Source organism: Enoplosus armatus, chromosome 1, assembly GCF_043641665.1.
Source record: "Enoplosus armatus isolate fEnoArm2 chromosome 1, fEnoArm2.hap1, whole genome shotgun sequence".
NCBI classification, from domain to species: Eukaryota; Metazoa; Chordata; class Actinopteri; order Centrarchiformes; family Enoplosidae; genus Enoplosus; species Enoplosus armatus.
The window spans coordinates 8,493,708-8,506,835 of record NC_092180.1 but is presented as its reverse complement, the minus strand read 5'-3'; the positions used below and the strand labels follow the sequence as shown (position 1 = coordinate 8,506,835).

The window sequence follows — 13,128 nt, the reverse complement described above, 5'->3', positions numbered from 1 at the left end:
TCTTTACAGAAAATGTGATGTTACAGAGTCCAGGATCAGGCTGGACGGTGGGAAGAAGGGGGAGCTGGGAGAAACAACTGATGTGATACAGAGTGAAATACGAGACGAAGGGGGAGGAGAGAAGAAAAAAGAAGGGTGAAATGCTGCAGCCCTCCCCTCTGTCTCATCCCCCGTCAGTCAGTGCTGACTGTGTGTAGCAGTGCCTCCCCCTCCCTTCCCTTCCCCACTCCTTACTGTAAGGAATTGGGGAATTACATAACCCACTGCAGTCTGAGACAACGCAGCACACCACGACTGGCGACACCTTCTCTTTCAAGGCAACACACAACATTTGCATGAAGCAGCATTAAACATTCATAGTATGTCCTATCTATAGCTTAGCATGCGCAATGCTGACTGCTGTCTACTCGCATGAACATGCATGTACAAGCATCTGCACACGCGCAGGCCTTTTCTGAGTCCATGATAGAAAAGCTAATGCTGCTGGGCACAACTCGCCCTCAGCAATGAGTGGTGTAGACGCACAATAACCTCATTTCAACCAAGCAGCTTCATTATGTATTTTCAGGGAAGTGGTCTCATGATTCAAAACACTCAGGAAATTCCAAAGGCTCTTTTAAACACTGCTGTCCTAACAGAACCTCTTTCCTACACAAGCCTGTGCCGTGTGAACAAGAGGTCTTTGATACTTCTCCCTGTACTGACAGTAGATTGTGGCCACCTGTGTATTTAAGTGTGTGTGTGTGTGTGTGTGTGTGTCGCAGAGAGGCTGTTGCCAAGAGAGAGAATGCAGCCGATGTACCCCTTACTGAATCACTTAGTTAGTGTTTTACCAGTTTTGTATACTGGGTGGCTGCAACCAGTTCTGTCTGGACAGGGCTGGGGGAGAGGTTGGATTCGAGGGTTGTTATCTATCTCTGGGAACCCAGTTTAATGCTTCTGTGTGTGTGTGTGTGTGTGTGTGTGTGTGTGTGTGTGTGTGCGACACTGTGCGTCATTCTGGCTGATGAACTTGAATCAGTAACCGGGATTGTTGTTCTCTACATTCCCCTCTCACTCTGTGGCCTTAAAAGGGATCAAGTCACAATACCACACAATACCCAGCCTCACTTGCTGTCTAACAACTGGAGCACTGACGTACGAAACCGGACTGAAATGCTTTTTGAGAGTCCTCCAATTTCTATTTTTAAATATTTCATAATCATACAGTATGTCTTGCATTGTACTATTGCATTTCGCATTTGAAACAGGGCTTGGCTGAATTACACTGAGGCCACAATGATAACATTTACTTTAAAATATAATATTAGGCTCAAACTGTTGAGTAAATATTATTTTACACCAATATTGTGTTTTTTTAACAAGTTGACGCATGTCGAAAATGGATATTAACAAGCCAGTATGCAAAAATGTAATCTGTATCAAAATGCTCACATGACCCATTTGTGAAAATGTGACTTCACAGTGGTTAAAACTTTATTTGGTTTCCTAAAAGTATAGTTATGAAAGCTGATTAATGCTAGATAGATTTATTTGACAATACTAACGATAAATACAGTAGTCCAGAAATATAATTAAAATAGTTGACAAAAACACAATAAAGCTGCAAGGTTATTTCCATCGTAGTCCTTGTGGGAAAGCTATCAAGCTATTGTCAAAACCCTGTTAATGTTGTTTGGCAGATGTGGTAATGGTGTGGGGATGAGTTGGAAACTGGTGTGGGTACAAATGTCAACTTGTTTTTATAAAAGACCCATAATTCCTAGCTATACTCCTTCCCTTTCCTCAGGGCTTGCAGGCAGGTTGTGGAGGACCTTCTCTCTCTCACTACTATAGCTCCTTCATCTCAGTTCCCAAATCCACAAATCTCTTGCTCTCCTGTCAGGTGGGCTTAGTTGGTTCTTTCAACGCCTGTCCCCCAACTACCCCAGTTCTTCCCTCGAGGGCACTTTTTCATCCACATGAACTGCATGAACTTCAAAGCTAAACTGGCACACTGGTGAAACCCAGGTCACGGCTGTGTATTGTTATGTGAGTGAAAGTGGCGGGCGCTGCTGCAGCACTTATCCCATTAACCTCCTTTTTGTTTATAAACTGGACTAATAATCTCACAACAGTGTGATTCATAATGTTAAAAAAAAAAAAAAAGATAAAGGGGCCTTAGGAAGCTTTGGTTACATAAGACAACCATTTCTTTATTTCTCACCTCTGCTGTACACAACATAAACAAGCAAACACACACACACACAAACACACTCACCCACACAAACACACACATGCACGCACGCACGCACACACAGGTCTTAAGAAAATCTACAAAACAAAATATGGCTGTTTATATACCATGTGGGCTGAGCACTGATAATACAGTGGAATGATAAAAAAGTGAATTATTCGTCATCCTCTTCCTCCTCCTCTTCGTCGCTGATGACATATTTCTTGGCCTTCTTGGTGGCCATTTCCTCCTCCTCGTCGTCATCTGCCTTTCTCTTGCCTGATCCCTCGCCCTCCTGCACAAAACAGAACATACGAGATGATGCTCTGATAAGATAAGTGTCAGCAGACATTCTGTACAGTTCGTCATGTTACAGTTGACTTTTTTATTCTCACCACAACTTTACTTTTTGCAGAAACAGTCAGAATTAAGTGCATGTTCTTTAGAAGGACTAGTATTTCCTGTCCTGTTCAGTTCACAAGAGGGTAATGTGACAAGTTGGCTTTTTAACCTCCCCAAAGTCCTGCACCACACTGCCCCCTGTCTGTCCAGCAGGTTACTACACCTACCTCATCGCTGTCTAGCTTCTTGGCCTTCATCAGCCTCTGGGCCTTGTCGTCGTCAGAGCCTTCATCGCTGTCTGACGAGTAGATCCTCGCTCGCTCCTCTGGATTGGATGGAGGGGGGGTAGAAAAAGGAGGATGCTCATTAGACCTCAGTGACTTCATAAAAAAATGTCCAACTTGGGAGAATATAACATCTATTTGTCCTCACCTCTCAGGCCTCCTCCTCCCTTGTATTTGCTCTTGATGGCTGCCAGGCTGATGGCTTCCTCGCCCTCCTCCTCGTCATCGTAGCGGTCGGGCTCCAGGTAACTGCTGCTCAGGCCTCTCTGGTGCTGCTTCTCCCTCATCCTCCTCTGCTGGGACTCTCTGCGGATAGAAGCTCGCAGCCTCTCCTCCTCTTTCTGCCAGGAGAGACACCGGTGGGAATTATTTTAAGCACTGGCTTCAAGTTGGACATTTTGTTTCTTGCTGATAATTCTAAATCTTCTTTTGTTACACTGAGTAACTGCATAATTCATGTGATAAGAAATTCACTGTTTGGTATTTCAAAGATGAGTGTGGGGAAAAAGTGGATTTCATTCATCTCTCTTCATATAAACTGTAAGGTGACATCTTTACAAATATTAACAAGAATGAAAATGTTATTTGGAGAATTAAGATTCAGTCAACTGTTTACAAAATATCATCAGTTATTTCTTCAATCAAATAATTAATAATAATAAAACCAATAAAGGTTCATTTTGGGGCTGTTTTAATTAGGGTTAGCTAAAAAAACATTTTTTCTTTTCAAACAAGAGATTATTTATGGTTTTTCAACTGTACTTCGTTTCATATCCACCTCCTTGAGTGCCCTTATCCTGCTTATTGTTTTGTGATTGATGCAACATGGCTGCTGTAACAAAGCAATTTCCTACTTGCATTAATAAAGTACTCCATCAATTTTAAATGGAGAGCTCAAGGCGTAGAAGAGAAAGAGTGGGGATTACAGTTAAAAGGTTTGACGCTACAGTCAAACTCAAGATGCTGGAAGCACATGGGATGCATCCAAGTCTACAGATACACTACAGATGTAATAGAAATGAGCTGCAAGTGCAACTGAACGGCTGCCATGTTGATCAGTTTAACAAGCTACAATGGGAGCACTAAACCCGAGTTCTGTGTCAAAATATGGACCAGAAGTATGGCGATCATGCTAGTCAGACGGATGTGAATAATAGCGAATAATATCATCGAGTATACAGGAGCAAAAAAAAAACTTGACATAATCCCTTGTCAAAGACTTCACAAATGTTTGTAACACAATATTTGCCGTCCATCTGTCAATTTCGGCAGCCAATCAGCTACTGAGAGTTAGCCAAAACCCTTTCAAGTCGTCACCCTGCTGAATAAGCTGTACTTTGGAAGACAAAGCTGCTTTGCTGGATCTTTCCAATTGTAATTAAGATGTCCAATGAAAAAACAAACAAAAAAACAACAAATTGCTAAACCTTCTGTTGTAGTTTAATTCCAGTACAAATGTAACTGGCAAGTACCATTGCAAATGATGTGGAAAGTCACGTGCAGTGGTGTTTATTAAGACTTTTGACATTACCAGCTCCTACACTGCCTTCAGTTACAGATCATGCCGAAATCAGAGTACGCTGATACTTATAGTGATGATTATACAGCATGTGTGTTGAAACATGTGGGTATAAAGATAATCTGGCATGTGAGAACAGTTGGTATCAAAATTGTGTTTCTAAGTTCAACAACGGCAGGGGCTGCACATCTTCACAGGTACTGTCCCAGTGCCTCAGGTGAGCGCTGAGCACAGTGAAACTATAAACTATGCTATCAGCTGTACTTTGAGTTTGGGTTGACAGTTGACACACAACCAGCCCCCCTACCCAGACTTGCTGACAATATTTCCATTCCAGTGACCGCTGCGTGACCTCATTATGTAACCCTGTCAGGTTATGTCTTTATGTAACCGTCCACGATGCTTGGCAACAACTGGCCTCATGCAACCTTTTTTTGGTCCCTGTGGTGACAAAAGCTTCTCAGACGGGGCTGTGGAAAGACAAACAGAACAGCACGGATGGACAGACCGTGTGAGGGTGCGTTACCTTGATCATTTCGTTGCGATGCGACTCGGGATCTCGTCCAGCCATGGGAAGGATTCTGATCTTCTGCGTCTTGGAGCAGCGGTCAGCCAGAGACAGGGTCATCTTCCTGTGGGTGGCACTGTCTGTGGAGTGGGGCCTGGAAACATAGAAGAAACACACCACCGTCGTCAGATTTAAGGTGAATGAGCATATTTCTCCCTTGAACATTAACAGTTTTAAGTGGGCAACTCACCTCTGTCATTGATTTTTACCTTCATTTTTTTGGTAATTTGGCAAAAAAGCTAAATTAACCATAAAAACGACATACTGGCAAAATACATCAATGTATACTGCCAAACCAGTTTTAATCCACTCATTAAAAAGGTACCTTGTGGAGTTTTAGACCACTAGTAGCGCTATGGAACCATGTTTTTACGAGTGGGTCCCCGTTGTGTTTCCTATCTCGTGCATGTGGGCTATGTGATGCATATTCCTTCCAATGGTTTCATGCTATTCCACTGATTAACAGTCGGTGGCAGTTAATGCACCAAGAAACAAAGCAATGAGGTAAGTAAGAAGACAGCTAGCAAGCAAATATGGATGTAAACAATGTAGGTGTATATTTGAAAAAATCCTGTTTGCAAATGTCTTCTGAGGAAGGAAATTCATTCAACATGTGTGTTAGTTCAATGATGCACACAGTGTGTTTTGCTGAGAAATACTAAATGCAAACATAACTGTGTTTGTTTGCAGGAAAACTCCACATGGCACCTTTAAGCATCATCCACCTCAGACTTCTTGTCGATGGCTTGAAACTGTGCTGCTTTCCACACGGTCGCCAAGCAGTAGATCCTCTACCTCACTGTTTTTATGAAATTACATAGTGAAATGTTTTGATACCAAAGTGGTTTAAGTGGAATCAGCATTTTATTCTGTTTCTGCCTGCATAGATACCAACATTTATTGCTGCCTCAGCTTATTCATTTTCTAATAAAAAGGGTCAATTTCACTCAACAACAAGAAACAAAAATGACTCCCTAAATTAGCGGCTCTTAGGTCACATTAGAGATATGTTTGCAACATATTTGTTAACAATGATTATGATTTAACCTATAACTAATTCATGACCCTGCCCACTACAGACCACTAGACGCCTATAGACGCGCATGGAAATGTTTGTGTTCAGATTAATATGTCTCTCATTTTTAAAATCTCTTCTGTTTGAATAATTGAGCATCGTACATTAACCCGCAATAACAGAAAAAAAACTAAGCCTAAACTCTGTATCCATCTTGAATGTTTTTGCTCCATTAATCTGTGAAGTTGCCTAAAGCTCTCCTTTAAAAAGAAAAACACTGTGTCCCAACCATTTGTACCCTGAACAGCTTCAGCTCTAATCCTAATCAAAACTCTGCTCTGATGAGAATACTCAATCAGAACAGTTAATGTTCCGTCAGGGAGCGCGGAGCGCTGTTGTGTATTAAAGCAGCTTTGGCCAGTGTCCTACTAGACCCATGTGGTCTGAGAAGACAGAACATCCAGGTGGACTTTGGGGGCGCTAAGAGGCTTACACACTTCTTATTGGGAGAAACCTGGGCAGCTTGCACAAGGTGATCCAGGGACTTACAGCATAGAGTACATTTCTGAATGGAGCTTGAATGAAGGCTGCTATTGTTGTTGTTTAGAATTAGAAGCAGCCTGGGGCTTATTTAGTACATGTACGGCTGTCAGACAGCCAGGCAGAGGAGGAGTATCCCTAGCAACTCATAGTTTTTGCCTCAAGAGTGTGAGACTCTGCTCTTAATAGCAGCCTGTCACCAACACAACAATGGCATGTTACCGCATTACCTGAAAGTGAGTTTGGTTTTGAACACAGCCTGTCCCTGCAGTCCAGTGCCCTGTCGGATGAACAGGTGGTTGTGGTCTCCCTGGAGAGGAGCTTTGTAAACATCAAACACTTCGTTCCCCAGGTGGAGGGACATGCTGCGGCAAGAAAAAAAGACATTTAAAAGCACGGAAAGTACAGAGCACGTCCTGTTCACAGTGCAATAACTCCCATAACACCCAGCTTGACAGAATACACACCTGCCATCCGACCACTTGACGATGCGTGCGTTGCTCTCTCGTGTTTCATTTCCCTCCTCGTCTCTCTTGGCTCTCCACCGAATTGTATTCTCCACCTGCGGGAGATAATTATATTGTCACTCTCTTGACAACAAAATCAGTGACTTCTGAATATACTGACAAGCATCACATATAAGATTTCTTAGAGGCTGCTAATGCTTTCAATTTATTTCCATTGAATACCCACACAGACAACTACAAACACATTCAAATACACACATAAGGTGGCCTACATACCTTCAGTTTGAGCCTGGTCCGTCCCTCTTCATCCAGCATTTCTTCATCCTCAAACTCATCCTCATAGTACTGAGGATCAAAGGGTCTGTAAAGGACGATTCAATGTAGATCAAAAATAAATACACCTTCAAGTTACACAGAAGATTTTACAGTCACCAAAACATTTAGCTGAACACTACAAAGACTGTAAATCCTCACTAGCAGCAGAGTAAAAGGATGCTAGGCAGCAGACACTATTGAAAGTGTCTGAAAATATGCATTATCTCATCCCTTTTACATCTTTTGATCTTTTCCCTGCATTTTAAAAGGAGCTATATGTGTTTATTGTAAAATAAAAAAAATGTATTTTATTTATTGACAGTGCCTAGGTTCTGACCTGGGCTCCACAGACAGGAAGTTGGGCAACTTGACAAAATAAAGGTCAGATCCCAGGTCTGTGCTGACTTTTGGGATCTCCACTTCGATTCGAGTTTCGGGCGCAGGCTCCTCTTCTGCATGCTCCCCCTCCATCCCATCCTCTGCATCCTATCGGCAGAGAGGGAGAAGAAGAGAACATTTCAAAAAGCACTGTATGATTCAATGACCCATGATAATAGGGATCAGCTCGGAGAGGCTTAGCGAGAGGCTCTGAGAAAAAGAGATTTGGGAACTCTTGTGAAAAAGGACTCGGCACAATTAAAGAGGCTTGATGAAAGAGACAGAGAGCGAGAGGAAAGACAGATACCAGGGGCTGTCCCGGGGTCGGCGGCTTCTCTGCATCGCTGTCTGAAGAGATGTCGTCTGCCTCTCCAAACAGGTCGTCTGCTGCTGCTACTGACGTCGTCTTATCTGTGCAACAATATGAAAGAGGGACTACTTTTAAGTACAGAAGTGCAATAAAAATCCCAAATTCAGCTGCACCTAATAAAATTTAAATTTAACTTGTAAGAACCAACAAGGTCAGATTTGCAGTAAAAACAGTCGTAGTTACAGTAGCAGTAACGGTTTCTTACTTTTCTTTGTTCCGATATCACTGTCTGAATCTGAATCAGAGGCAGGTTTTGCTTTGGTTTTCTGCCTGAGGAAATCATCTTCACTATCACTTCCCTTTGCAGACTCTGAAAAATAAAACCACAACAGGTGATAATTTCCACATCATGGTATTAACTAAAGGTAGGGGACACATGAACACGTCTTACAGTAAATGAAAAAGGATCATTACCACATGCAAAGAATCTAAGATTAATCTCATATTAATCTCTAAAGTTCTGAGATTAACCTCAGAGCTCAGGAGGTTTCACATATGGCCCCAATCCTCTTCCACGAAATCAAATGTGTCTAGATTAACACAGAAGGCTGGCTCATGATCCATCCATCTTTAACACCAGACCCTGAGAGTACCTGACTTCCTGTTCCCCGGGCCCTCGTCATCCGAGTTCTCTCTTTCTTCATCAGAATAATGACGTTTCTCCTCCTCATCCTCTGACTGGTCGCTCTTGGCACCTCCTTCCCACTTCTCATCATCTGACTGGTTCTCCCTGCCAGAAGCCTCTCCATCGGAGTGAGGGGTTCCTGGCCCCGACTGCGGAGTCCCAGGATCACTGTGCACGCTGGTTTAAAACAAAACACATTGGAAGAAATATATATATCAAGAAATGAAAACCTGGTCAGCTGACAACAAAGGAAAGTGTCTTTTAATAACATTACAGGTTTCTTCCAAGATGAAGAAACACAAGTACATTTTGTGATAAGTGCTTAAACGTTTAGTTAATCAGCAGAAAACTAATCGATAGTTGAACTGATCCATCCTTTAATTAAAAAACACCGTGAGGCCTTCCTGCTTTTCTGTGGTTTATATCATCGTAAATTCAATCTCTTTGGGTTTTGGGGTGTTGGTTGCACAAAATAAGCAAACTGAAGATGTCACCATGGGCTCTGGGAAATTGTGATTTGGGCATTTTTCACTTTTGTGTGACGCTTTACAGACTAAATGTTTAATTGTAAATAGTATCACTGTGCAGTCTGTCTATGGCTCTCAGCCACAAGCCCATTCAATCCTGCTGAAGACGAAGATCTTTCAACCAGGTCACATATGTGTGAAGGCTAAGAAATGTCATAAAACAGCTGGGCACTGCAGTTTTAGCAAACAAACAGGAGTAAATAGTGTACTTGTTGGAGACTATTTTTAGTTATGGATTAATACACATTTGGTGCTCTACTGAGTAATTTACAGCAGCAGGACGTGTATGTTGGGTTGACTCAAAATAAACTATAGTGCCTGTGTTCATTATGAAGGGACATTTCAGATTACCTGATTAACTCAAGGTTAGATATATGAATTCTTTTTTAAAAGGTTTTGACAGAGAAATAAGTTATATCTGACTTACAGGAAATACTTATTAGTGGAATCAACTTGTGGGTTTTGTTTTTTTCCGTTGGATTTGTTGACAATGTTGTCATTATTCTCTACAAAAAGAATGCACAGTAACATATCAGTACATCTTTAAAATACTCTCTCTGTAAATCTTAAAATCCGCACCAACATCGTGTCTCCTCTGGCTTCATGTTATCTCAGTTAAACACTGCGGCACCGTCAGTGTGTGTTTGCGTACCTTCTGTCTGAACGGACACTGCCCCTCTCAGAGTGAGGGCTCCCTGCTCCAGACATCCCGCTGCCAGCTGGGCTTCCTCCGTCTGACCGGTGGCCCCCTTCCTCCTCGTCTTCATCCTCATCTCGATGGCCGTGCTCCGAGCCGCTGTGTTGCTCTGCATCAGAGTGATCGATGTCCCCCTGGTCTGAGTGCATGCTGGCGTCCGACTGGTTCCCTGATCGTTCAGACTGGTTGTCGCTGCCGCTGTGTTGACTGTGTTGCTCATCCTCGCTGTCGTCCCCAAAAAGCTCCTATCAGGTAGAAGGAAAGGGGAGTACGTTCAGCTGATGTACAGATCGCCATCATTCCATATCTATATGAGTGCACACGCAACACTCCAGTATACTTTTCAATCAGTGCACAGTTATAACTTTTAAAAAGAAGGAAAAAATAAATAAACACAACATGGGTGTTGTGTTTGTATTTATTATTTCAATGGTTAGTAGAATCACATTCAATACATGGCTGTGACACGCAAAGAGCCAATAATTTAACAGGTGTGTTGTTTGGTTGCACCATCAACATGTGACACAACAACGAAAACAGCGTGGAGTGAGAAAATGAGTGCTGACGGTGAGGAAATTGTTAATGAGAAAGAACAGGTCAGCTCGCAAGTGTGGCAAATTCAAAGGAAGGTGGTTACATTTAAAATAAAGTAGTGAAATTCTACCTTTTTTTCCTCCTGGTCTTTATTAAAAATAGGTCATTAAAAATCGATAGACTGAAATTAAACATTTTATTGCAATAAAATTAGCTATATCGTCCATCTCTATAATACATATGGTAGACACTTTTACTTGTGTGATGATCTCAGTGTGTATGTTAACCTGTTTTAAATTGGCTTACACAGTTTTTCATCAATTACTTTGCAATTCATGCATTTCATGTAATTAAAGTCGTGTTTCACTGTTCACACACTTTACAGTGTCAAACCAAAGCTCAAAATGATCCTTTGTTCTAGATAACAATGACATTGTGAATGAGAAGACGTGGATCTGAGTATTTAAGCCAATGTGTTTTGGTGAGTTTCCTTGGGGAGACTTCTGTTTCTCCTCTTGTTGTAATTATAAGCCTAATGGCTTACAAGTCTTATGTAGCTGTCTAATGTCACGGATATGAAAATCCAGGCACAATAAAATACGAATGTAAGACAGAGATGTTCATTTGTTTCTTGCCTTTCCATCCCTATTACTCCTCAGAGATCACTGTAGGAGCTGAATGATAAAAATGACATTATTAAACTAATGTTTAATTAAGTGATCATTAGATAGGGGTCTGGCTAGCTGGTAGAGCATGTCTGACTGTTGTCTACTCTGGCACTGTCGAACCTACATCCACACACCTTATTTATACTGGGTTTTCCTGCCTCCTGGCCTTCCTCTTCATCATCATCATCCCGTTCCCGCTCACTGTCGCTGCCGCTGCCTGAGGCGTTGCTGGCAGATCGGGGTCTCTCTTGCTCAGAGTCTGAACCGGAGCCAGAGCCAGACTCTGAAACACAATAAAGTAGACTGTTTTTCTTCTGGCACATATTTCAGTTCATCAGTTCACAGCAGGTGAATGTTGTGGTTGCTGAGTGACACATTCAAGCACATTACAGTTTTTCTTAATTGCTCAGTTCTTGACTGAGATAGCTCGTTCTCTCAAAACACTACAGGTACATGCATCTCTTTTCACACAATGTAAGCTTCTGCAATCAGAATAGATTGCATTGCTTTTCTAATGAATTTCTCCCAGGCCGATCTATTAATGAACTCATTGTGTATATGCTCACTTTCAAAATATTCCAGTCAACTGCCAGAACCTTTCGAACATAAATGTTTTGTCAATTTAAATAATCTGATTTTGCCAGAATGCCAAATATTCTCCTCACAGTGTATTGCTGTATTGCAGAAACAGAGCCAAGGCAGAAAATATTTCACGTTTTTTTTTAACATCACTGTTACTGACCCTGGAAGTCAATATTAGGAGTGGGCAACATGACAATATATACATTTGTCTACAGTCAAGAGACTTTGTCAATATAATGCAGTCCAGTACAACGCCACTGCAAACTATACCCTCAATAACAAGCATAAGATAATCATTACCTCTGACAGTGTCAATCAAATTACTGTAAAGGTAGAATTTATGGCGGAGCTGTTGTGTTGCATTGCATTAGATTTTACTGGTGTGCCTAATAAAGAGGCCAACAATTACATAAACTGTGATAAAAAAGGATGTTGTCAACATCATCCTCCCCAAAGCATACTGTGAATAAGTTACATACCGGATCGGTGTATATTGAGAAACTTTGAAATACATATTTTACAGCTAAAGCTGGTGTTTGCATGGCATGAGATTAGATTGACAGTTTTAGATGGCTGTAGAGAAAATGTGACATAATTACTAGGTTATCAGTGAAGAATGAAATACACAGTTTCTGTATAGTCTCCCATACTGACCTGACTTAAAAACGTAAAAACAGATTACAAGCACTAGTTGGCCTTTTGAGCACAATAACATTAACGCTGGCTGGTCTGAACATGTGCTTGAGAAACACCTTAATGTTATTGCAGTCGTTAGTTGGGACGACTTCCAGCTCAGCTAACTAATTCAAACACAGTTTCAGCCCTTTCATTAGCATGATGTTTTAGCTAGCATGTTAACGCTAGCTTAAATAAAAAGCTAACCGAATGAAGGATATAACAAACGTGTACTTGTTTCTAACAAAGCTTGAGTTTAGAAAATATCCTGATCATGCATGTAAGACATTATCAGTAACGTTCAGGTTCCCGTTTTTCAGATCATCGTTCCGGCAAAACTAATTTCTGCTTTGCATCGGTAAAAACTCGATACCTCTAATAAGCTAACTTCTTACACATATAAGACTTCCACCGGCTGAGAGACATCATTACCTCGCTGATCATTGTCGCTGTCCCCATCACTCCCGAACAATTCATCCATGTCCGCCATTTCTTCCAAACTGTAGTAAAATGTGACCTACAGGAAATACTCGCCGGGCTTTGAGGTTTTGTTTCCGAGTTCAAGCTGAGACGGTCATGACGGTGTAGTGAGCGTTAACAGACACAAGGGGGCGGCATACACCACGGTAAACCCTGAGTCTGTGGCTCTACCTGTCTCAAAATATAATACTCCAATAAATGGAAGGATTTCATGTTTGAAAAACAAAAATATTTTCCTTTTTATACAACACAATTAATTTTGTACATCCTGGGGATCAATCACTCATATCATGGCTAGAACAAAAACCTGGATATTTATTTTATTGG

General features: G+C 41.5%; 1 protein-coding gene across 1 annotated transcript; it reads right to left on the bottom strand.

Moving 5' to 3' along the window:
- Positions 1 to 2,196: 2,196 nt before the first annotated feature.
- Positions 2,197 to 12,826, bottom strand: leo1 (LEO1 homolog, Paf1/RNA polymerase II complex component). The gene is made up of 14 exons (XM_070904263.1): positions 12,754 to 12,826; positions 11,199 to 11,347; positions 9,818 to 10,107; positions 8,607 to 8,815; positions 8,219 to 8,323; positions 7,951 to 8,054; positions 7,603 to 7,751; positions 7,227 to 7,311; positions 6,951 to 7,045; positions 6,714 to 6,848; positions 4,887 to 5,022; positions 2,990 to 3,182; positions 2,785 to 2,882; positions 2,197 to 2,510 (listed from the first exon to the last, which is right to left on the bottom strand). The coding sequence occupies exons 1-14, from the start codon at positions 12,809 to 12,811 to the stop codon at positions 2,391 to 2,393; spliced, it is 1,926 nt and encodes a 641-aa protein (XP_070760364.1). The 5' UTR covers positions 12,812 to 12,826; the 3' UTR covers positions 2,197 to 2,390.
- Positions 12,827 to 13,128: the final 302 nt, after the last annotated feature.